We start from the raw sequence: 26,505 nt of genomic DNA, 5'->3' as shown, positions 1-26,505 counted from the left end.
AATTTATTATGAATATTCTCCTGACTTATAAACAAAGACTTTTCACTTAATTAAACAGTCTTTTATACTCTTTTTGGTATGGTAAAATCTTATACTTATATTGAATACCTTCTTACAAACCCCTAACAGCGCCCTGAAAGAAAATCAGATAGAAAGTAATAAAGATGAGATTATACATGCTAAAATAAAGGATATTTATCTATTCTTACATAGATACAAAGAAATAAAAAATTTTAGTTGATAATTTAAAGTATGTTGACTTATCTATAATACAAAGTAGAATGATGTCTGTCCGTCTGTCCCTTAAGATCTCGGTAACCACTGAACCGATCGGATTCTACTCTTCAGGGAATATACTGGTCCTCTGGTGGTTTTAGACTATTTTCTTTGGGCGTGGGACACTCCCAACTCCACCCAAAATAAAAATCTCCCCCCCCCCAATTTTTTTTTTGGGGGGGGAACAATGTTTTTACAGGAATTCTTCACATAAAACTACTGGCAGCACCAGCGGAGACCCTAAAACTGAGTAGCTATTACCTATGGTGACCTATTCCTGAAAGGCTAGTAACAAATATAACTTAACCTTACTAGACCTCCTCCCATTAATAATTTGTTTAAAAATTTGGGGGGGGGGGTATTGTTCCTTGCTCTACAAGGCACTTAAAGCTAGCATTAAGAATTAAAGTCACTTTGAATTTAGCAAAACATTTGATATGAATAATAATATAACGAGGGATAGGATTTATCTTTTAAGATAATTCTTTTTTGTTTTTAGGCGGCAAAATAGTTTTCATGGAGATACGGAAGGGGGATCGGGGAATTTATTCTTGTTCTGCTCAAAATCAGGTATATTCATTTATAAAATTAAAGTAATCATTTCAAAATGTATTTTTAAATGTTAAGACAGTAATCTAACTTTTATTCTTTTTTATTAATAGATTGGGGTAGTCGGTCCTATGATTGTCCAACTAGATGTAGAATGTAAGTTTTTTTTTAATTGATTAATCTGAAATATTTAAGAATTATAGTTTAAAACATTTTCTATTATCTATCTTGCTAATTAGTATTTGGAATTAAAAATATTACCGGAGTTAAACATTTTAAAGAATTCATAACATAATTATCCATCTATGTACATGTAATTATCCATCTAAAAAATAGCAGCCTGTCTATCTATATAGATCCCCCTACAATTATCATTCTATCTATCTGAATATCTATCTTTATAGATCCTCCTAGCCTAGTATCAACAGTGCCTGTAGGTTCCTCCCAAGTTCAAATAGGTGGCGGAGTTACTCTACAATTATCATTCTATCTATCTATTTAGATCCTCCTAGCCTAGTATCAACAGTTCCTGTAGGTTCCTCCCAAGTTCAAATAGGTGGCGGAGTTACTCTACAATTATCATTCTATCTATCTCTTTAGATCCTCCTAGCCTAGTATCAACAGTTCCTGTAGGTTCCTCCCAAGTTCAAATAGGTGGCGGAGTTACTTTACAATGCTCAGGAATTTTATTACATCATTGATATATAATTATGTACATTATTATTTTTTCTTCTTTTGTCCAGGTCGAATAAGCTTTAACAACGATTGTTATTTTATGACTATTACCTAATAGTCCCCAAAGTTTTATCATAATGTTTTCTAATTCATCCGCTTATCAACCTTGGGGACTTATAATGAATTTTTATTAGTAGGTTAATTAAGTTGAGTGTCCAAACGATTTAACCCCATGTTGTAATTCAATTGTACAGAAGATGTAATTTTGTGTATTAACATTGGGGATATACTTCAAAATATCGACCATTTTCTCTTCCCTTTAGATTCTTGGTCCCAAACACACGAAAACACCAACCTCTTATTTATTAAATTTGTGCTTGACTTGATCCTTTAGGGAAGCCGCAACCACTCTTTCCTCTCTGTAAGATGTAATTTTAAAAAAAAATGATAGGAGATGGAAATCCCGCGCCTCTATATCAATGGTCCCAAGTAGTTAAAGAACAGGTAGTCATACATAATTTACGGTAGTATGTTTGTCTGTCTGTACCAAACACTTTGATTGCTTTCAATATCTATAGATAGGGAAATTAATTTATCTACTTTTCTAAGAAAAAGTGCCTCTGAAACATTCTACATGAAACTTTTTTTTTATCTAAGCCATTTACTTGGCTGCTGTTTATAATAGACAGCATAAATGTTTGGTTAAGATTTCCTGTTCTAATGATCATACAATAAATAAATTACTTGGTCTATCGGTTTGTTTGTCATGCTTCAAAAGACACAAATACTTATTTTTATAGGAAGAAATCCAAACAACAAAAATGATATTAATATAAAATTTATATAAATCAAATAAATTTATTTTAGAGAAAAATCCGTGGAAACAGTCGACTACTCAACATTGGAAATATCAGGAACAAAAATATGTTTTAAATCAATGTTTAAAGACCGTGTGCATTGGTTTTATAGTTGCTACAACTAGTGTAGGTAAAACATGGATGACAACATTTATAAGTAGCGAAGCACAAAAATCGAGGATGTACATACAGACGATCAAGTTATACAACAGATATGTATAAAAGAAAAGGAAATATAGAGATAATATGCGATATTTAAAAGAAAATCACGAAAATTAAAAAAAAATGTTTTTTAAGTATGACCTAAAATTGCATCTGTTTATCTTAAAGAGCATTCGAGAAATTCACATTACCATATAGCGTTACGGATGAACCGTCAGATATACAAATAAAGTTAATTGTAAAGTGGCTTCGCTAATAAAAAAAAACTTGAGCATATAACTACTTATTAAATTTAATTATCTTTTTTATTCTAAACCTATTTTGTTAATTAGTTGGCCAGATAACGGCGAATACATTTGTACTGGTTCTAATACTATAGGTAATAGTCAGAGAGATAGATAGATTTAAAGTTAAATAGATGGATAAGTAGTTGATAGATAGGTTTTAGAAGTCGATTATATAAGTTGCTAATCCCCCCAAGCCCATGTGGGATGTAAGTTGTAAACAACCCTGCAGGGGGTACAATTTTCTAACACTTCTTTCTTATTATTTAGTCTATTAAAAGTATTCAAAATGCAACTCTTATTTTATATACCTTAATTGGAACTGATGATCTATTTTGATAGTGAAACAATTGTATTCCATCAATAAAAAGGATGACAACATCCATAAAAGCGAAGCACTGAAACGGTAGGACAAACGGACATTAACACTTATATATTGTCAGAACTAAATAATCAGAATATAAATTATATATAAGAGTCGAAGCAAAATTCTAAGTAAACTGCTTTATACAGGATAATGTTTATGGACATACCTACATTTTTAGGACTTGATTTAAGAGTTGCTTCGCTTATAACATTATACTTTGTTCTCCCAGGAATCAATATACCAAAAATAAGATCAATCGGATGATTTGATCACATAAAAATTTGTTGTTAAAAAAGTAAAAAAATCAACATGTTTTAAACGGACGTACGGACATTTGCTACGCTTTCTAAATCGTACCTAACTATTAAAGGAATCACCATGCAAAATTTGAAATCGATAGGACAATTCTAACATGCCTAAATTAACGAAAAAAGCTATCCGTTACGGACGTACGGACGTACGGACAGACGGACCGACCCTAGTTATAGAAAAGCTTCGCTTTTAAAAATGTTAAAGAAATAAACTGTGTTTATATATATAATAATTATTATATAAAGTAGGAAGTTTTCTTTTTTTATCTGAAACTTAATATTTTAATTACTGAACTCCTTTTAATATAATCTTCATATGGGTCGTGAGGCGGCTTTAGGCTATTTTTGTGCACCCTTATTACATTCTTACCCTTTGAATATAGAGTCCATAAAGGTTGGGGGGCGCAACCACTATTATAGATAGATAGTAGGATACAAAGGTTATATACAGTGTGTTATTTTTATGAGAACTTTTTTGAAAGCAATTTTACCCCACTTATAGTTATCAGAATTTAATGATTAATGGATTATTTTCTTTGTTTGTTATAACCATTAATTGAACAACAAAAAAATATTTCAGTTTTTATTTAAAAAGTACAGTAAATTCTAAAATTCAAAACTTAGGTGTCAACATCTAAAAATTGTTTTAGCGCATTTTCCTTTAGCTGAAATCTTTTACCCTTTGCAAGAATAGCTGCAAAACGCTTCAAAGTTGAGATATAGAACTAAAAAATAATGCAGATATTATTGGGGACATGTATTATAACATATCAAATTTTGAAGGCCATATCTCAACCAGGGAGGGAGTACAAGCCCCCCAAAGTCAACTACTGAAAATCAATTCTTTTTTTCTTGCAAAGGGTAGAAGATTTTAGCTTAAGAAAAATGCGCTAAAACCATTTTTAGATGTTGACACCTAAGTTTGGAATTTTATATTTTATTCTACTTTTTAAATAAAAATGAATATATTTTTTTGTTGTTCTATTAATGGTTATAAAAAACGAAGAAAATAAGTCATTAATCATTAAATTCTGATAACTATAAGTGGGGTAAAATTGCTTTCAAAAAAGTTCTCATAAAAAAACACGCTGTATATATAGATAGAAAGTCATATAGATAGATTGTTAGTCAGTATACTATGTACAGATAGATGGATAGATAGTTATACAGTTAACTAGATAGATGTATAAATAAAAGATTATGGGATAGATAGATAGATATAAACTAAGTTAGATATTATTGCATAATAGGTAAATAAATCATTATTTCTTTCCTTATTTATATTTTTATATTATTTATTATATTCTAAGATGCGAAGTATCTCTAAAATTATTCTGTAAAAAGATGTGAAAGAGTCTCTCTTCACAAGGATATACTTATCTTCAAATAGGTAAAGCTATGCCACATACTGTTGAAGTTTGTTTACCTAACTTTTTACAACTGCTAGCGGCTATACCCCTAGCAGTTAGGATCTTCTATAATACAAAGTAGAATGATTTTTTTGATCACCTCTTGGGGCAAAGCCCCTAGAGGCTAGGGGCGAAACCGCTAGTTGTATATAAAAGGATTAAGAAGGTTTCAGAAAAATATGAAGAAAAAAAAACATTTCAAAACCTATGTGAAGCTTCCCTGAAAGGTGAGCTAAATCAGAGCAGTAGTTATTGAAATCTTATGCTTCAGACAACAAATATAAAATATGTTAAATTAAGGCTTTTCCATCCATGTTATCATATACGTCTTTCATAATAAAATTAGCTATTAGAGGTTTAAATCATTCTTGGTTACAGTATACATGGGGGGGGGGGGGTCTTATAAAGCTTTCTTGGTAGATTATTGTTATTTGTTAGGGAGGTAGAGGACATTGGGCTGTTTATTACACTAGGCCCCAAAGTTTTATAGTAGCGTTTTCACATTCTTTGGCTTAACAACTTTGGTTACTTTTATTGAATGTTGGTTGGTTGGTTCATTAATTCGGGTGTCCAAACGTTTCAACCACTAATTAAAGTAACCAGCAGGGGAAGTTTGGTGTCTCATCATTTGATATATACATTAATTTATCGGCGATTGTCTTATCCCTTTAGATCCCTGTATGCCAGATACTCATACGAGGTATTTTTGGAGTCAAACAGTCTAAAATGAACCTGGAATTACCTGGGTTTTGGATGGCTCCTCTAGCCGCTAGGGTGGCTAGAAGAAAATTCTAATTTTGAGGGGGAAGGGGTGCATGTTGATTTAACACCAAAAAAAAATATGTTTACCATATATTATAGGAAAACTATATTTTCTCTGCTTGGATCTATAAATAACAGAGTTGTTGCTTTGAGAAAATTAAAATATTATAATTAGTTGTTCAGTAGATAAATATTTATCTACAAAAGAATTTATATGCACGAACTGCAATAAAGAGTTGGATGGGATCCCGCTGCCCTCCCCATACCCGATTTTTTGGTATTTTGAAATCCACGAGACAAAAAAAAATTTTTGTGAGTAATTTTTTCTGTAGGGATTTGGTCCACCTACCTATAAAATAGCTTAAAACAATCATAAGGCCAGTTGGTTTATTCTCTAATTGGTTCAGCGGTTACCTACATTTTAAGCTTTAATAGACATACATCATTCTACTTTATATCATGGATGGACAGTTATTAAATTTTATATTGGTTGTATTTTATGTTTTAAGTTAATAATATGTTTTCTCGTATTCATTCGAATCCGGTGGATAGGAACCGGTTCTCATCCATACGAAAAAACTATGTCTAGCATCTTATTATATCCAGTTTTCTACGAATATAGAACTGTACAATCATAAGATTAAAACTAGTTTTTTGAGCCGGTGCCTTCGGCACCACGGGGCTAAAAAAAACTAGTTTTAATCTTATAATTGTACATTCTATATCCGCGGAAAGCCGTTTATAATACGATACGAGAAATAACTATTACATAATCTCATTATTGGAATTGAATTATATGTGTAGACAGTACTTTCTAGTAGTAATTAAAGTCGCCGTTTGTATTATCAGGCAAAAAGAGTAATATTGCAATTAGGATTTCCTGTCAAAGATCTGCAATCAAAGAGTTGGTTGTCTACAGTTGTTGGTGATGGTGTCTATAAAAAGTCAATCTCTACGTTGTTAATAATCATTCCTAGAGGTAATAATCAAGTAAAGTTCACAATATAAGTTAATAAAATAATAGTTTAACAAAAATTTTCTTAGCCTAACAATTGATAGTTTAGTAGGGATCTAATTAAATTTACATTAATAAATTGTGATAATTCTTTTTAATAATGTTATTTTTAGGAGGTATTGAGAGACACAGCGAGTCACTGCCTTTGGTTTTAGAAGGTAAATATTTATCTTTAGGGATAAGACAGTGTATGATAAATTGATGTACATCTCCAATTATGATAAACAAAATTATACTAAAGGTTTGTGTGACCAAATCTAATTTAGAAAGGTACCCACACTTTTTGATCAAACTGATGTGAGAACGTGTTCAGAAGAATTTTATCCAAAAAAAAGGAGATAGGTTAATTGTCCATTAAGATCCTTAAAACTTACATGTCTTAACCGAAAAATTATCAAAATAAAATAGAAAACAATTAAGAGTAACAAGTATCATTGTTATTGGCACTTTTTGGCAAACATTTTACAACAATTCTTTCAAGGACACGGTATAACATATGGAAAACTAGAAAAATACTTTGATAAAGTAACATGTGTGTGTCTGTGCCGAAGGATATTGCTATCCGCTGGACCTATAGGTTTTCCTATACAGCATAGCTTCTCATAGGTCCGAGGCAGGTTTTCAACTGTTTTGTGAGGGTATCACCAACCTCTTAAGAGAAATCGCTAAAAATCCAAACTTAAATAAGTAGCGGCCTTTTAGATATTTTTTTGAAAAGCAGCTGATCCTAATATCCTTTAAAAACAAATGATTAAATATTCCTATTTTTGTAGCAAGCTGTAGCGGCGTAAAAACACATATCCCCCAAAACTTTACAGACTGACGGATGGACAGACAAAGTTGAATATAGAGTAACTTTGCTATGTGAAAGAAAATTAGTGATCTTTATTAGACCTACATACATTTTATAAAATTAAATTAAATAATAGCGTTGCTAAATAATATAATAGCATATTTATTTCCTTTAGAACGTATGTGTCTGTTTATTACTTTTTGGCAATGACTGAGAATTTCTTATCAATAAGGATTAAAGAGGTTAGAAAAGCAGGGAGGGAGGGGAGGGGAATGTTTATTACATTATAGTCACTAAAGTTTTATAATAACGTTTTCTTATTTGTTGGCTTAACAACTTTGAAGACTTTTAATGAATTTTGTTGGTTGTTTCATTAAGTTGAGTGTCCGACCGCTTCAACTAATAATTTTAATCTATAGACAAGGTAAAGGATATAGTCTACACATGTAAAGAGAAGGGATATGACATGCGAAGAGAAAGTTTTATAAATAATTTTTCTCATTCAGTGGCCTAAAAACTATGTAGACATATATTTAATTTTGATTTGGTAGTACAAACTATCTGTGTAAAATCTTTTTCCACACACAATTTTATCTATAGAATTGATAATTTTGGTTTCCATAATTAGAGGTGTACATCAAAATATCCCCCATTGCATTGGCTTATTCCTGCCTGATAAATAATAAGTATTACAAGAGGTTACAAATGGCAAATTATTGGCAGGGAAAAAGAGATATGGAATTAAGTAAAAAAAAAGATTCTAATGGTTAAAATAGCTCTACTTTCTAAGATACAAAGTATTTCTAGGACTAATTGAAGAAATCTTAAATCTCTATTTATTAATAAATAATATGGCGGATTAATTACAATTAAATTGAAATTTTTTTTATATAAAAACATGGTGTTATTTTCATTTAGCAACCATCCTTAGAACTATAGGGGTACTATTGATCTTTTGCCAATAAATAATAGGGTGATCCTTATCTGATAATTGATCTATTTATCTATCTATCTAGTGTATGGAGCACCAGAGCTGTATATAGATACAGAAACTATACAGACAACTGTTGGAACAGACGTACAGCTGGTGGCCACGTTCTGTGCTCATCCCAGGTTAGTGGTCAAAATAGATATATAAATACTTGGATGTTGCACCATATTTTCGCCTTCCCTGATAAAATGGTTCTCAGCTGACTAGTAAAAATATACCCCCAATCCATCCCTTTTAGCCCCATCCTTTTCCTTCCTACTGAAGGACAGTACTGGACCAATAAATGGGGACTTAATTAGCAACATACGACATAATTTCCTCTGTCATATTATCCACGTAAATTATATCCATTTTTGTCAACCTTTTTAAACAAAGCTATTTTACATCTATTATGTTCTATTAAAACAGTTTTCAATTAAAAGATATTACTACAGTGTTTAAAATTTCATTATTTAAAATAGAATTTAATTTTTTACAAATTTAAATGTCATGAAATTAAAATAATCTTTATAATTTCAGTTATTGGTACAACAAAAAATATCATACCAAATAATTTTTAAAATTTTTAGACCTGAAGTAAAATGGGTTCTTGGTAATTTGGTGCTATCTCCTGGCTCAAGGTATTTATCTATTTTAAGTAATCATATGTTTATTATCAAATCTATACATACTTTTTGAGCTAAATTCGCATAGGTATACCTATACATGAAGAAGATAAGTATTTTAATTTAAATTGAGACATAATCAACTACATATACAATACATTATATTTATAGTTTATATTAAGCATTTGAGGAATGTACATACATATCTGTACATGAAACAATTTGTAATGCAAAATAACCTGTATAATTAAGTTCTTGTGAGTTATTAATTAAATTTACACCTGTCTGACTAGAATAAATGAATCTATACCCAAGTAACTCAACCTTCCGATGTCCATCTATTCATAGAAATAACCATAACATAACATCTATCTTGTCTACTTATTTTCCAATTAATTACAGACATGGCCAGTATGTATCAGATATCCTGTCCTCCATCCCTGGACATAATTCTTGTTTCAAATCAAAAGTCTTCATTCTGAATGTCCAATCAGGTAAAAAAAAGCACACTCCTACGGTGTAATATTGAACTATTCCTTAAATGGGTAATGTCAGTATGTGCGAGAGTAGGGTGTGTAAAAGACCTCAACCAAAAATAATCAATCATTTAAAGTGCACGATTTTTGTCAGGTCCCTACAGTACACATTCTGGAAAAAGATAGGCTCCATCTTGCGACCAAGTATTGAACTAAATTTATAATTAGAAGACAAAGGCCAATAAAGTATACTTTAGGAAAATAGTAAGACACCATCTTGCAACCAACAATTGAACTAAATTCTGTTTAGAAGACAAAGGTATAAAGTACATATTTTGGAAATAGATAGGCACCATCTTGCGACCTATTATTAAACTAAATTCATGTTTAGAAGACAAAGGTTCCTACAGTATACACGTGGAGAACATCCATGGAACTAGAAGTGCAATCATTGATGTTGAAGTTTTAGGTGAGCATTGAAATCCTATTGAAAACAAAAATTGATAAGAAAATATATCATACTTTGTATAATGCTCACACAAATTGGCTTGACTGTATCATGTTATAACTATTATCAATTCTCCAATTTTTCACTTTACTTAATTGTATAGTTTTCATTATATTTCATACATATTTTATATATATTGATTGCATGTCTATTTCCAAAAAAAATATTAATAAAACAAAATTATTCATTTAAGAAGCTGAGTATCTTGTGACTGTGATAGCTGGGACAGTGGGAGGAGTCATACTACTCCTATTTCTGGCGCTTCTCATCATTTATTTCCATCCTTGCACATTCTCACATCCTACTTACAGTCTGGCAAGGTAGGTTTATCTTACTCTTTGTCATTCTTTGTGCTTTCTATTGTTATTCTTTGTTATTTTTGTGGTGTCATTCTTTGTCATCTTTTATAATTCTTTGTCATTCTTTATCATTTTTTTGTTATTCTTTTCCACTCTCTGTTATTCTTTGAAATTCTTTTTCATCTTTGTCATTCTTTGTCATTCTTTGTTCTTCCTTATCATTCTTTGTCATTTTTTGTCATTATTTGTCATTATTTGTCATACTTTGTCATTATTTGTCATTTTTTGACATTCATTGTCATTCTCTGATTTTCTTTGTCATTAATTGTGATTATTTTTATTTTTACATTCTTTGATATTCATTAAAATTCTTTGTCATCAATGCCATTCTTTGTTATTCTTTGTCCTTCTTTGTTATTCTTTGTTTGTAATTCTTTGTTAAGTTATTCTTTGACATTCTTTGCTATCAGTTCTCAATCTTAGTTATACTTTATCATATTATTTCTTTCTTTTTCATTATTTGCTGTTTTATTTTCTACTTTGTCATAAATTGTAATGCTTTGTCATAATTTGTTGGTGATTTTCATTTATATTCTGTCTTTATTGTTATCCAATGTCACTTTTTAAAATTCTTTGCCACATTTCAAACATATTTTCCCACTTAGTGATAAAAATTCCTAAAATTGATATTCTCATTATTTGTATACAAAAGATATATCTTTCTGTATTATTTCAAACCTATTCACTCAATTTGTTTATCAGAATTCTTTTCTCTCTTTGTTCCCTAATGGGAGATGATTTGCTGAAATGCCAATATTTTCTAATATTTTATATTGACATATAAAGAATTTTGGGTTTATCCTTATGTTTAAAAGGGACCAAAACGAATCCCTCTTCTTACCCAACATACAAACATTTTTCAAAAAGTGATATTTTACCTTTTCTACCTTTATAAACCTATTCAATTGTCAAACCAAGACAAGCATTGAAGCTACAGTAATTATTACCTCTACTGAATTTTTTTTTCTTAGGGGGATAAAAATGGTTCACTTTTAGGTTAAAAGATATCATAAGAATTTCATATTGTCATCAAAAGAAAGGGTTTGGAAATGCTTCATTAGTAGCAAAGCTACCAAATGATTAGGGTCTTACTTTCTTATATTAGAGTTTTCCGTTTAAAAAATTAGACAACTGCACTTTCTATAGACATAATGGTCGTTGTTAAAAATTGAAATACATTTAGACTTAGAACTTTACTAAATCTAAAAGTTGTATATTTTTGCTATCAAAATATCTTCAGAATCGGCTAATTAGTGTTCTCTAAAATTATGATAATCAAATTACCCCTTCTGCAGATTATAATATTGAAGAATTTGTTCACAATTTTGTTGTACAAACCTATAATAAAAAAGTTATTGTTTTTGAATAGCCGACCAGAAAACTATTATTCCCATTAATAAATCAATAAAGAAAAATATAATTTCCAATAAAACTTTGGACAGCATAAAAATCTAAATCTGCTAAGCTGTCAATATTTGCCATCAAATGTCAAGAATGGAAATCATTTCAGAAATGAAAATTATTTTAATTTAATATATAAGAAAAATTGTTGAAGATGAACTGATTATAGCTTTTCCTTATTACTTTAATAATTAATTTTTTTCTCATAATTAAACTAAATTGAATCATTTTGTAAATAGTTTCTTAAAGAAATGTTTTATGGATTTAAAAAGTGTTTTTTACACTGTTGCCATGTTGTTAATAATAAATGTTGAGATGGATCAATAGCTTTTAAAATTAATAATAAAATAAATTTTAATAAATGCATAAAAAGCTCACAGTTAACCCAAAATTATTATACATAGTAAAAATTGGCAACTATTAAGAAAATCCTATTCCATGACAAAAGCACGTGATATTTATATTTTTCAGGGGAAAATTCTTCGAAAATATTTGGAACTTAAGAGAAAGTTAAATAGTTAAAATCTTGGATAATAAACACATATTATTTATTTATCGCATCGTATTATAGACAGTTTGCCGCGGATAGAAAAACAATTATAGGATATATTCCATTTTATTGGGGCCATGATGGATCGAAGCTCCACAAATGATTAATTTTATGATTTATATTATTTTCCGTGATAAAATCTTTATAATACGTTACTATATATGATTTATAGTATGGCTCAAAACCTGTTTTATTCCAGCGGATATGAATAAGATTCCAAGCTATAGTTGAAAAAAAAAATTATAATCATTTTGTGTTTTGAAACGATATTGTTTTGGAAGCAAACTCTTTTTTTAGTAATCGTCCCTGGAAGCCAAAAAAAAAAACGATTACTGGACATACAAAGTTTCAAAAATAACACCTTCTACTTCAGTATATTGAATTTACTGCTGCTTTTCTCCATGAAAATATTAAAATTCTTTGATGGTTCTCTAAGTTTAAACTTTTTGTAAATATGACTTGAAGAATTAGGATAACTTTATCGTTCAGTGTCTATTTTGCTCTCGTTTTTCTCTTTTTCTATCTATCCATCAATTCTTCTTATTCGTTCACTCTCTCTCTCGTATTTATCTCCTTTTCTCTCTCTCTCACTCTCTATCTATCTTTCTATCTTTTTATCTTTCTATCTTTCTTTCTTTCTATCTTTCTATCTTTCTATCTTTCTATCTTTCTATCTTTCTCTCTTTCTGTCTTTCTGTCTTTCTATCTTTCTATCTTTCTATCTTTCTATCTTTCTATCTTTCTATCTTTCTATCTTTCTATCTTTCTATCTTTCTATCTTTCTATCTTTCTATCTTTCTATCTTTCTATCTTTCTATCTTTCTATCTTTCTATCTTTCTATCTTTCTATCTTTCTATCTTTCTATCTTTCTATCTTTCTATCTTTCTATCTTTCTATCTTTCTATCTTTCTATCTTTCTATCTTTCTATCTTTCTATCTTTCTATCTTTCTATCTTTCTATCTTTCTATCTTTCTATCTTTCTATCTTTCTATCTTTCTATCTTTCTATCTTTCTATCTTTCTATCTTTCTATCTTTCTATCTTTCTATCTTTCTATCTTTCTATCTATCTTTCTATCTTTCTATCTTTCTATCTTTCTATCTTTCTATCTTTCTATCTTTCTATCTTAGTATTCTTAGTATAATTTAAAAAGATTTTTACCAAAAATAATTTTGGTGATTTGGCGCCCATAGCCGATTCAGCAACCCTTAATTTTTTTTAAAAATCCAACTCTGATTATTTTGTCTTGCGTTTAGACTTTGAATAAACATAATTTTTATTTGATATTTATTTTATTTATTTAGAGAGAAATCAGATTGTGGTAGTGGTCAACATTCTGGCATCTTTCTTTCAACTTCATATACTCAGGTATTTATCTATCTATCTATCAATTTAATCATGCACAAGCGCCTAAGCCTCAAGAGACCTCTGTCCTCTAGGGGCACTTGAGAATGAGATATTAGTTTCTTGTTTCATCGGTTAACAAGATCCTTTGCTATACACAGACAGACATTCTGTTACTTTTAATATAATGAATGTTTATCAATCGGTTTATCTATCTATCTATTCTTTTCAAGATTAATTCTGGTATTTTTCTTTCTACTTTATATACTCAGGTATATATAACCATCTATCAATATATATCAAGAGACCTCTAGGGGTACTTGAGGTAATTAGGTGGGGGGAAGGGTGCACGACCCTCCACTTTCGATTTTTGTTTTTTAAAAGAAAGAATTCAAAAGGTTAAATAGTTAAAATCTTTCTATTAACATCAGTAATTTTTCTTTATCTATCTAATCTATCTATGTATTTGTATCATAAACTGTGTATCTATTTTTAAAAATCTAAATGTTTCCATTTAAAAATCTATCCGACTAAATCATCTATTTTAAAAAACTATCCATTTATCGAAACAAGGCAGTATAAAAGGAGAAATTGGACTACTTTAAAATATATATACCTAGCTTTCAACCAAGTTTATCTATATTTGTCTATCTATAAGAAAGTAATGAGTAAGAGGGGATTATTTATTTATTTATCTATATATTCATCCATCATAAATATCTAAAAAACTACATATCCAGCTATCAAAAGTAGGAAGTAATTCACAGCAAAATTGGACTACTTTAAAATCATCGTTGTTTTACACCTAGTATATCTATATATTTGCCTATCTATATATAATTCTTTGTAAATAAGGAAGTAATTAATATTCCAAGCAAAGTTGGTACTTGAAAAAACTTGTATTCAACAAAAGTGTAAAGAAAAACCTTTGAATAAAATTAGGGATATAGAAAGTGTTATTTGTCTGAAAAAAGGAGTCTCAGAAAAATAAGAAGGGTTTCTGTTTGTTACTTAAAATCCATTAAACGGCTAGGGTTAACTATAAATAACCGTGAAAGGTCGGTTTTAGTCCAGGGTTTGTTAAATTGGTTCTACTTTCTAAATCTCCTTCAAAAAGTTCCAATTGTTTAAGCATTTAAAAGGTTATAATAAGTGTCGACATCGTAAATAGTTCATTGTCAAAGTAGAATTTCTTTTCGATATTCTAATTCTCCCCCCAAACTTTTGAATTCACAATTGTTACACTCTTTACTTATCAATATATTTCTGCATTATTGTAATATAACCCCAAAGTTTAAAAGAAGGGGGAAGATAACATAATTTTACAAAATGTGCAAATTCTTGATAATTAGATGAAAACTAGAATAAGTATATCCTAAAATAGCGAAGCCTCCTCTCAACCCAACCCCATTTTTTTTTGGGGGGGGGGGAGGGGTTGATTCTTTTTTTTATTGGTGATTTCTCTTGGGAGGGTTGTGGTAGCCTCCCCCCAAATAGTTATAAACATTCACAGAAACGATCGCAGAAACCCAGTATACCGAGAATGCATGCAAGTTTAGAAATAACACATACCCATTAAATACTAAATCTAAAATTTAAACTAATATTTAGATTTTAAAAAAAATTATTTGACCATTTTAGTCAATAAGCCTTATAAAATAACCTTAGAAAAATTACGTAGCATCATATTTTAGACAATTTTCCAAGAATATTAAAATATAAATGAATTACCTAAAACCATTTCATTATCTAGGATTCGAACCTGCAAAACTACCATGAACAAAGCTTCCAAACATTTCAACGTGGCAAAAAGGTAATTAATATTTATGCATCATAGTGTCCTTTATCATGCTTAAAATAATAAATTGTATATGCATTAAAAAAAAATATCGGCGCTTTCAATCAAAGTTGTTTGTCAAACAAAGAAATCCCACCCCCTTATTTATGAAAGGAATTATAAAAATAGGGCAGAAGTTTTGGTTTGATTGTTTATTAGACTAGGTCAAGTTAAATAAGGTTATATTGGGTACTGGGTAGCCTCGCAACAAAGTTAGAGAACCGCAGGCACAGAACCTGCAAGGTCTAAGCATAGAAAAAAGAACTAAATCACCCCCCCAATTTTATGTTTATTAATGGGTTGAAGACTAAGAAAGTACCTTTATGACGTCATACAAATGAGGGGCGAGGAGAGGAGGAATGGGAAAGAAAACCCGTAAAAAAGAGATGGATAATCCCTAGTTTTAATGACGTAACATGCTGATTTTTTAGAGACTTTTTCGTCTTCAATGGGTTTAGTGCTCGATAGATACTTTGTAAGAAGCCGTCCAAATATCTGATCACTTTCCTTTCATTAATCTTAAAAGAAATAGGCCTTTATGAATAATAAAAAAAAGAACCCAGCTTGTTATTTAAAATATTCAAATACTCAAATTTGTACTTGAACCCTTGTCATTAAAATTTTTTTGATGATTTTTGATAAATTCTTTTCTTTAAATGTTCGTACGTCAGAAAATCATTCATTTATATATTTTTTTTGTAAAACGTTAAAATTAAAAATCATTACTATTTAGAACTTTGCAAAAATGTAAAAACAATTTTAAAAATTTCCTTTTTTTTCCATAGTCTTTATATCCACGTAAATTTTAAAAATTTCTATATATAATTCTATTATAAAACAATATTTTTTACCAGGGCTTGGCAGCCGCCTTTAAGCCTCTTGGAAAACGACCTTTATATCCCTCTTTAAAAAAAATTATGCATTCAAAAAGGTTTAATTTGAGGCTTAATCGTGGCTTCCGAAAACTGATTTTTACCCTTCATTCATATATTTTTTTTAGCTTATTTTAAACAAAATTTGTATATAGGTTAACTATCAGCCAAGAGATAAACATTCTGATTTTAGGCAATTCAATATTTATATCATAAACATTATAATGTCCAGGATGATTACGTTAAAAGAAATAAAGTTTGTTGATAAAAAAGCAATGAATTTCGAAATTATATCCTAGACATTAGAGGCTAGGGGCGAAGCCGCTAGTAGGTATATAATGTATTAAATATTCAGCAATATCTATAATCATATATAACAAGCCTTTATTGCAAGAATCAGAGAAATTGGATAATTGATTTCTTAAAAAATTAGTTGTTAAATAAACCTAGTGACTTTCTTGTAATGATTATAGAGTTACTTCGCTTTCTAAGTACAGTAAAATTAACCATTATAAAAAGTTTGAAATCGTCAATATTAATGTGCTAAAATTAACTATGAGCGCAATTAAGGGCAGATGTACGGAGGCTACTCTATATTAAATTATAGAAAAGCTTCTCTTTTTAAATAAATATCTAGAGAAAAATGCAGTGTAGAATGTAAAAGTGTGAAGGCCTTTTCAATGTTTATATAAAAAATTCCTTAGAAAAACATTTTCTAGTGAAAGAAGCTTCTATTATCCACCCCCAACCCCCTAATCTTCTTTTACTTTAACAGTTTTAGAAGCGATGATACTCTACAAAACACAATTATTCCTTATTTGAAATATTAAGAAGGGGGGGGGGGGGAGAGGAGTTTCCCAACTAAAGGTCATATGGAAATTTTCCACATTGCTGGGTCGCATAAGAAAAATATTTATATTAAAGTATGTTTATAAGAGAAAGTATTTAGAAGGGGGAAAGGAATGTCGATTCAAAAACAAATTTAAAATGAACTTCTTTTCCAGGCGGAATTTGAGACTTAGTAGTTTACCACAAATCGCATATTAACCAAAGCAGAAATTTTAATGCTATTTTTAGGTCAGATTATATTGAATAAGGGTTAGGAGTGTCCCATAGTAATAGTATCTCTTACAGATAGAGATTGAAATTATACAGCTGAAATTTTTAGTGATGATTCATTTGACATATACTCATCTAGTCTATCATTATTTTATCCCTCTGTATGTTGGTTAATGTTTCAAAAGACATCAACATTATTTCTTTAAAAAAATATTTCGTGATTTTCTTTGAGTTTTGCATGTTTTAATCCATGATTTTTTTTTTACTCTGCTTTGCTTATGGATGTTGTCATCCTTGTTTATTTGACGAATTAACAATTGGGTCTTAATCTTAAGGAAAAACACAGTCGTATGAAGTCCTTGCTTTCAAAATACTTTTTTAACTCACAAGGCTCAAATCTTTTTTTCCCTGTCTGAACAATATGACTACTATTGTAGTGTGGGCCCAAATAGTTGTAAATAAGGATTACAACTTCCCTCTCTATTTATCATAATTACAATATATTAGCACCGCAGTACTCAAATTAGAGATGGTTTTACTAGAAGAAAATATAAGTGAAAAGTTTAAATTATACTTATCATACTGTTCCGTTATTTTGATTTTGATGTTGGAAATTAACTAATTTCTGAAAACTTTCAGTATTGGGGTAGTTTCACGAAATGCATTTGAACTTAATTTAGTGAGCCACATATTTTATCCTGGTTAAATGGTTAAACTACATTTATATGGCATATATTTGAAGGAATTTAAATTTTCTACTTCATAGTTTTTAGAATATCAAGACTTGAAAATCGTCTTTTTAAATTGCAGATATCACAAAAAGACAATTTTCAAGTCTTGATATCTTAAAAACTACGTGGTAGAAAATTGAATTTATTTCAAATATATGCTACATAAATGTAGTTTAACCCATAACTAGGAAAAATTTTGCGGTTCACTAAATTAAGTTCAAATGCATTTTGTGAAACTACCCCTTTTGTCAATATTGAGTAAGATTTCACTGATTTAGAATAAAGTTACAGTCATAATAGTAAAGATGCAACACCGATAGATACAACCATTTCAAACAGCATATGAATAGAATAATTAAAATTCTTTTATACCTTGATGTTAGACAGTTAACTAATGTTTTATTATGATGTACAAACTTTCTGATTAAGATCTAAGAGATACAACTCTATGTCAAAACTTACTTTGTAAATGATTACAAAATAAAGAAACTCCCCAAAGATTAGATACATCAATTTGAAACAAAATATTTTATTCTATAAAGAAAGAAGGCTACATTATGCTGGTCTCCAAAGTTGTATATATAAACATGATTTCTTGGTCATTTGCTATAACTTTAGTGACTTTTTTCAAATCTTGATTAGATTGTACAACTAGTAGAGTTCAAACTTTTCTACATTTATTTTGTATCTATACATGTAAATTTATTGTTCATGCATAAGTTTGTCGTTCATTGCCTTATCCCATTAGATCTTTGCTTTTCTAGTGTTATCATCATACTAAATTAGAGACAAACCCCAAAATGTCCCGGTTTTGAGCAAGACGATTCCAGTTACGTCATATACGTTTTGGGAAAGAAAAAGGGAACGGGGGAAGAAAATCTCTTCAAAAGAGATGGGAGAAAAGGGAAGAAATTTTCTTTCCCCCTTCCCTTTTTATATGACGTCACAGGAATCGTCTTGCTCAAAACTGGGACAGTTTGGGGTTTGTTAAATTAGAAAGTATAAACTCTTCTATTTTACTATCTCTATGAAGTAAACTACTCAATATTCTAAAGATACAAAACAGTCTAGCAAAAGAAATAAAGACAGAATGCCTTAGTCTCTGATAAATATAAACGAGAGAAATAAATTTTTATCATATTTTGCATACTTGAAGACTGGAGAGCATTTTTTGAAGAAGAAAAAATGCATTTAATTGTATGAAATCAAAATTTTTTAAGAAAAAAGTTATCAATTTAGTAGAAAACTTTAAATTATTTTGTTTGTAAAGGTTTATTTTATTTACTTTAAACTCGGGGATCTTAAGGGATAAGACAATGGATGGTAAATTGTTATGCATCTTCAATTATGATAAACAAACTTACCCCAGATTCAAAGTAAATTATTGATGACATTCTTAGTTTTTGGTCAACCTATTAAAATTTACTAAATTACCCAAAGTTTTTTAGTCAACGAACAAGTTAATGTGGTTATAAAACTTTGGGTACCAGTGTAATTTAAAGGCTAATGCCCTCTCCCTTCCTGCTTTACAGTAGACAGTTTGCTGAGTTCAATTTTTATTTGTTTATTTTTTACTAGCAGCTTCGCCCCTAGCCTCTAGGGCGTTGCCCCAAGAGGTAATTAAAAAAAATAAGTACCTATGGTGCTGCAACCACCACATTAAAGAAAAAAATGGGGGGGGGGGGTATTTTTTTTGTTTTTTGGGAGGTTATGGGTGTCCCAACCCCCAAAAAATAGCCTAAAACCACCACAGGACCAGTAGGTATATTCCCTAAATCCAATCGGTTCAGTGGTTACCGAGATCTCCAGACAGACATCAAGCTACTTTGTATTAAGGATATCTAGATTTTCTGACCTTAATAACATTTGAATATGATAACATTTCAAGGCCTTAACCTATTTTTCTAAGAGACTCAGTCACACGAACTTGCGGAAGAAACCTAGTTATAAAGAAGCCGCGCTAATAAAAATGTATTTAATAGTAACGCATAAGCAACCATATTTACCATAACTAACTATCTTTTTTTCTTAACCCCTCCCCTTCTTATTATTTTGCCTAATGATATGTTTACACAAAATAGTAGAAAAATATTATCCGTTACTATGAGTTAACAAGAACAATAATTTTACAATGTATATAGCAGCGATAACAATAAGATAATATATATTTTAATTCCAATGAACGATTATATCATAACTAATGTAGACCAGGGAGGGAGCGGACAATTTATTAAATTTGTCCCCAAAGTCTTATAATAATGTTTACTCGTATTCATTCGAATCCGGTGGATAGGAACCGGTTCTCATCCATACGAAAAAACTATGTCTAGCATCATATTATATCCAGTTTTCTACGAATATAGAAATGTACAATCATAAGATTAAAGCCAGTTTTTTAGCCCGTGCCTTCGGCATCTCGGGGCTAAAAAAACTGGTTTTAATCTTATAATTGTACATTCTATATCCGCGGAAAGCTGTTTATAATACGATGCGAGAAATAACTATATCTTATTCTTTGGCACAACAACTTTGGGGACTTAGATCCATGAATGTAGACCAATTTTTCCCTAAAAATATTAAGTATTTTATGCTGTAACGTACGAGCCCTGCTAAACCCAATGGCTTACATACACAAGCATTAACTAATTAATAACTTGGCAGCGGAAGATACAAATAAGAAAGGAAGAAACATTCTTAGAATTTTATACGGAGTCACAGTATTTAGATAGACAGGAGTTTATTTTTACTAAAAATAAATACTTACGACCCTCGAAAATGATGCCGCTTTATGTCTGATTTATTTTTAGATTCTAAAGATATCAGAACTCATAAATGATCTTAAAATATACTAACCAAAAAACAAGGAAAATGTGCAAGTTAGTTAATGGTTCATATTTTAAAGAAACTAACGGAAAACAAGGTTTATTTTATCCTTTTGCATCTTTAAAATTTTTATACTATACATTTTTTTTAGCATTAACATACGCTTTGCTGTTTAGGGAATATCCAAATCACGAATACTACTGTTTTACAGTTTACTGTCCTTTTTACAAAATAAATGTAGATTTTAGATTGTTGTATCTGTATAAAGGCAGAAATGTCCTTCATATGATATTTGGTTTTAATGATAGCAGTATCTCTCCATGGTAAAACAGTAATTATATACACTCCTAGCTTCTAATATGCATTCATATGTATTATTGGTAGCAAAAGTACTCTACAATTCAGCCATGTACTACTATCCCTCTCTTGTTATCATTATATATGTTTTCTTATAAAGTACGTCTAAACCCCAAGAAAGGAAGGTATCATTGAACTGTAAATCACACTGATACTAGTTTTTCAATATGGCTTAGAAACCGATAATTGTCCCCTAGATTAGAACACGTTCTCAGCCATACCGAAAATTTCATGCAAAGCATCGTATTATTGAATGTTGAAATAAAAACCATAGAATTAATACCAGTTTTGTTATCATTGGCCTTCGGCTTACAAGACTGGTTTTAATTCTATCCTATAATATAAAGTAATAAGCTTTTTTGTCTGTAGCGAAGGATCTCGCTAACCGCTGAACCGATGTGGTTCTTTTTTACAGTGAAGACTCTTATAGGCTCTGAGATGGTTTTAGGCTATTTACTTTTTAAAAAAATAAGTATTGGTATGGTCTAAAATAGGATGCGATAAATAACTATTACCTTTTACGTTGTCTTAAAAACTATGGGAACATTTATTAAATCTTGATTGGTAGGTTTTAACTAGTAGCGTTCAAACTTTTTGTCTAATAATTATTATCTACAGAAGTGGTGATTTAGTTTATCATTATTGTTGATGTAAATCAAATTATAGTTCAGTGTCTTTTCCCTTAAGATCCCTGACGTCTTTTTGTTTGAAAACAAGAATGGCAACATCCATAAAAGCGAAGCACTGAAACGGCAGTACAAACGGACATTAACACTTGTATAGTGTCAGAACTGAATAATCAGAATATAAATGTATAAGAATCGGAGCAAAATTATAAGTAAATTTGTTGAAAATTTCCTTGATACAAGGATAATGTTTATGGACATACTTACATTTTTAGAACTTGATTATAGATCACATAAAAGTTTGTTGTTAAAAAAGTAAAAAAAATCAACATGTTTAAAATGGACGAACGGACATTCAGGTAATGATTAATGGCGTACGGACGGACCGACCCTAATTATAGAAATTCTTCGCTTTCAAAAAAAGAATCAAAAATTTTTTAAGGGTAATAACACCCCTCGGTCCCCCTGAACCACATTTTTGTAACATCTTGTTACTTTTATTAAATATAAGATTAGAACATTTCTACATTTCATCCATTTTAGTTCTCAAATTTGTTTGTGATCAGAAAATTTTTTATGAACAATAACTAATTTATAAGTTACTTTCCCCTCTTATTATATTTTTCTTATTCAGTCTTTATTAAAAACTCCCCTCTCTTGGGATTTATTAATGGTCTTTAGACATTAGCATAGCTTTTAATAATAACAAAATACATATATGTTAATGAATAAGACATAAGATGTTTTACATTGGGATCTAAAGGGATAAGACAATGGCTAACAAACTGATGTACAATACATCCCTAATGATGATACACATAAAATTTCTATAGATTATAATTAGTGGTTGATACGTTTGGACACGTAATGAACAAACCGTTCAAAATTCATTAAAAGTCCGAAGAATACGAAAACTTTGGGGACCAGTGCAAAAAAAGCACTATGTCCCCTCCCTTCCTAGTTTTATATACTTATATTCATACATTTATTTATTATTAATCTTATTATACAATACATACATATTTATTGTAGTATTTTTTTGTCTGTAGCTTAAGATATTAAAAACTGCAGAACCTATTAAGTTATCTACTTTAGGGATCTTGGGATTGTTTAAGGCTTTATAGTTCTTACCCCTATCTACCCTTTCTACAGCTCCCATAGATGCTACGGGTGCAACCGTTAGTACATATATTTAGGGTTAGTTATTAGTATTAATTAGTAAAATTAATCCAAAACATCTCCAAAGCTCCTATTATGAGTAGAGCACAAAAAGTTTTTATTGTATCTATTTTTGTAAAAAAAATAAAAAAAATTACCCATAAAAAATCAGTAGTGAAAATTAGAACACGCCAACCCCCCTCCCACCACAGATCAGGTTTTTGAATATTATGATTAGACATAAGTAGGAATTCAAACGCCAGCAAACCTTGCTTTGTCATCCAGTTACAGAGCAAATCCTATAGAGCTTGACAAGTTAATAAAATTTGCCATTTCTTGAGCAACCTGTGTTAGAAAAAATACAAATATTGAAAAATCGAGCAGACATAATAACCTGAAACTGACCACTATTGGCGGGCACCACCAGGGAGCTAGAGGCAACCTGACAGGACCTGGTGGACAAGATCATATCTTCCTCAATGAATTCAATCCAGATATCACTGCTTCTACTTTACATAAGTTAAAAACTCAGAACCTGATCTGCTGAGACGGGTTGCGTGTGGTAGAATCATCCTAACTCCACTCTCCGTCAACGTAGAAACGAGTTTAAGGTGTCTATGGATTCGTCTTGACATGCTGGACATCTTTTACGACCATTATAGGGGTCTTGCGCCAATATAGAGGGCACTTAAGGCGCCCTGAAGTCGGGAGACCCGAATCCAAGTTTTGGGGTACCAGGCTTCAGGGCGCCCTAAGTGCCCTCTAGAGTCGTCTAAACGGACCCTTTACTTCGAGATGATATGCTCTCTGATGCCTAATGGTGCCCTGTACGAAGTTTGGTTAAGCTAGCTTGACTGTAGGCAGACTGGTAGAGCGGCAAAGTCAGACGAGCGAAAAATGTGGGACACCTGTAAGTGGAATGACCCCAGGGGGGGTATACCTGGGTACTTTTTGGTGAAGGCGATCACTTTAAACCTTATAAACGTTGTCCCTATACCCAATAGACTTGATTAGAAGCATTAAAACCAAAATCCAAGACACAAAATTTTTTGACTCGATTTTGAAAATCACGCCAGGGGGGTGCGGAGGATGAAAAATTGAAAAAAAAAAAAGTTGTCTCCAAATGTGGTTTTAATGGTTCTAATCAAGTCTATTGGGTATAGGGAGAACGTTTATAAGGTTTAAAGTGATCACCTTCACCAAAATGGACCGACCCTACCCCCTGTCAGGACATCGATTTTTGAGATTTCACAGTACTGCCCAGGGGGGGTAACCTGGGTCCATTTTGGTGAAAGCGATCACTTTAAACCTTATAAACGTTCTCCCTATACCCTATAGACTTGATTAGGACCATTAAAAGCACATTTGGAGACAACTTTTTTTTTTTTCAATTTTTCATCCTCCGCACCCCCCTGGCGTGATTTTGAAAATCGAGTCAAAAAATTTTGTGTCTTGGATTCTGGTTTTAATGGTTCTAATCAAGTCTATTGGGTATAGGGACAACGTTTATAAGGTTTAAAGTGATCTCCTTCACCAAAATTTTCACTTCATACCCCCCCTGGGTACCATTCTCGTTACAGGTGTCCCACATTTTGCGCTAGCCTGACTTTGCCGCTCTACCAGTCTGCCTACAGTCAAGCTAGCTTAACCAAACTTCATACAGGGCACCATTAGGCATCAGAGAGCATATCATCTCGAAGTAAGGGGTCCGTTTAGACGACTCTAGAGGGCACTTAGGGCACCCTGAAGGTCGCTAGGCTGAAATCTTGAAAAATCTTGGTTTCACTCTACCGCCTTCAGGGGGTCATAAGTGCCCTCTAGAGTGACTTTAGACTATAGGTTGAAATGGTAACTGACTTTTATTTGCCAAGACGAATCCATAGACACCTTAAACTCCTTTCTAGCTCATCTGTGGCCTGAGTTATGAAAATTTAGGGTGTCCTACCCGTAGGTTGAGTGCGCCAAAACCGTAACCGCATGAGTGGAAACATCGACCTTTGAACCTGGGTTCACTTTGGATAGCTGTAACTTTGGCTAGGATTGAGCTACATAAGACTTTAAGTACTCAAATTAAACATCTTGGCAAGCCTAACAACTTTTATTAAAGGTTTTGGACAAGATTTTGACTTCCTGGGGGGGTTAGGGGGCGCCAAAGACGAGAACCGAAAAAATTTCAAGATTTGAGTTTGCGTAAGATTTTTTTTGCACGTTTTTGCCCATAGAATCAGTTCTAGGCATCCAAAATCACTTTCAAAGGTGTTTTTGGTGTCAGGGGACTATGCTGGTTCATATTAGATCAAAAAATCGCGATGTCAAAATTTTGACCCAAAACCCAGATTTTGAGATTTTGAGTCCTCGTCTTTGGGGGGGCACCCTCCCCTTGAAAGTTGTCCAAATGCCTTCCCAAGCTAGTATGTGGTCAGACACATGCCCAAGAGTATCTGTACTCAATTTGAAGTCATTATCTCAACTTTGAAGCATTTTACAGCACTTCTACCAAAACCCTCGAAAATGGCCATTTTTGGCAAAAACGCTAAGGGTAAAGCATGGAAAAATCATCGATTTTGGTCAAAATTTTGATTGACCCAAAAACCATCCTAAATCATCCCAATGGACCCCAAACTAAGATTGAATGCCTTTGGGCCGCTCAAATAGCTCATTTTTGCATAAAAAATCGACTTTTTTTGATTTTTGCAACATCGCGTATTTTCAGATTTTGACGGTATAGGGTCACTCTGGGTGCCCTCAGCGCCTTGAAAGTTGAGATATGACCTTGTCAAGCTAGGATATGATAGTCAGATGCCTACTGGACACTATAGAAAAGACTAGAGGTCGATATCTCAACTGTAGCCTGACTGGTGGAGTGGCAAAGTCAAAACTTGGATCTAGCGCTAAGCCGGATTTGAGCTGCAGATTTGACCTGGGTGTCTTCAGGGCGCCCTAAGTGCCCTCTAGAGTGACTTTAGACTAGCTAATGTGTAGAGTTATCTCTTCAGCATGCCAAGACGTCTCTGTAGACACCTTAACCTCGTTCCTAGCTCAACTGTAGCCCATTTGGTGACTTGCCAAAGACGAGGAACCGTCTTGAGCACTGGTTTTGCAGATCTGCGTCTTAGAAAATGGAACCTTCTGGGGACCTATATAAAGCTTCCATAAATGAAGAACCCAATTTGTTCAGTAGTTATTGAGATCTTAAGCCTCAGACAAAAAATCATCAATACTTTATATAAAGGGATTACATTTGATTTTATTTCTATAATATTGTTTCAAACAAGAGATGTATTGGTCTAGATGGCCAATCATTGATCATATAAAGAAGCAGCTTATATAACGAGAAAGATCAAATT

At 31.3% G+C, this 26,505-nt stretch overlaps 2 protein-coding genes across 2 annotated transcripts in view; both read left to right on the top strand.

Annotated features, from left to right (window-relative positions):
• LOC145331249 (cell adhesion molecule 3-like) overlaps positions 1-1,425 on the top strand; it is a 63,275-nt gene extending 61,850 nt beyond the window's left edge. Inside the window, exons 12-14 of the mRNA XM_080175866.1 lie at positions 776-846; positions 939-981; positions 1,328-1,425. Of these exons, the coding sequence (XP_080031992.1) occupies positions 776-846; positions 939-981; positions 1,328-1,425 (212 nt within the window). The remainder of the gene's footprint in view (positions 1-775; positions 847-938; positions 982-1,327) is intronic.
• A 1,112-nt stretch (positions 1,426-2,537) lies between these two features.
• LOC145331248 (uncharacterized) lies at positions 2,538-25,872 on the top strand. Its single transcript, XM_080175865.1, has 12 exons — positions 2,538-2,557; positions 2,852-2,898; positions 6,781-6,825; positions 8,477-8,573; positions 9,021-9,071; positions 9,459-9,550; positions 9,924-10,001; positions 10,234-10,360; positions 13,656-13,719; positions 15,449-15,508; positions 16,560-16,597; positions 23,543-25,872. The coding sequence occupies exons 1-12, from the start codon at positions 2,538-2,540 to the stop codon at positions 23,703-23,705; spliced, it is 882 nt and encodes a 293-aa protein (XP_080031991.1). The 3' UTR covers positions 23,706-25,872.
• The last annotated feature ends 633 nt before the right edge of the window (positions 25,873-26,505 follow it).

This window comes from Acartia tonsa, chromosome 11, assembly GCF_053477335.1.
Source record: "Acartia tonsa isolate MP-2025a chromosome 11, ASM5347733v1, whole genome shotgun sequence".
In the NCBI taxonomy this organism is placed as follows: Eukaryota; Metazoa; Arthropoda; class Copepoda; order Calanoida; family Acartiidae; genus Acartia; species Acartia tonsa.
The sequence above is the reverse complement of the archived record's forward strand: the minus strand, read 5'-3'. Positions and strand labels throughout refer to the sequence as shown.

Excerpts from the sequence above, each read along its gene's own strand:
- LOC145331248 (XM_080175865.1), top strand. The coding sequence starts at position 2,538 with ATGTACATACAGACGATCAA. Across the intron at positions 8,574-9,020 it reads ACGTTCTGTGCTCATCCCAG|ACCTGAAGTAAAATGGGTTC; the intron begins GTTAGTGGTCAA and ends TAAAATTTTTAG. Across the intron at positions 15,509-16,559 it reads CATTTCAACGTGGCAAAAAG|GTTAACTATCAGCCAAGAGA; the intron begins GTAATTAATATT and ends ATTTGTATATAG.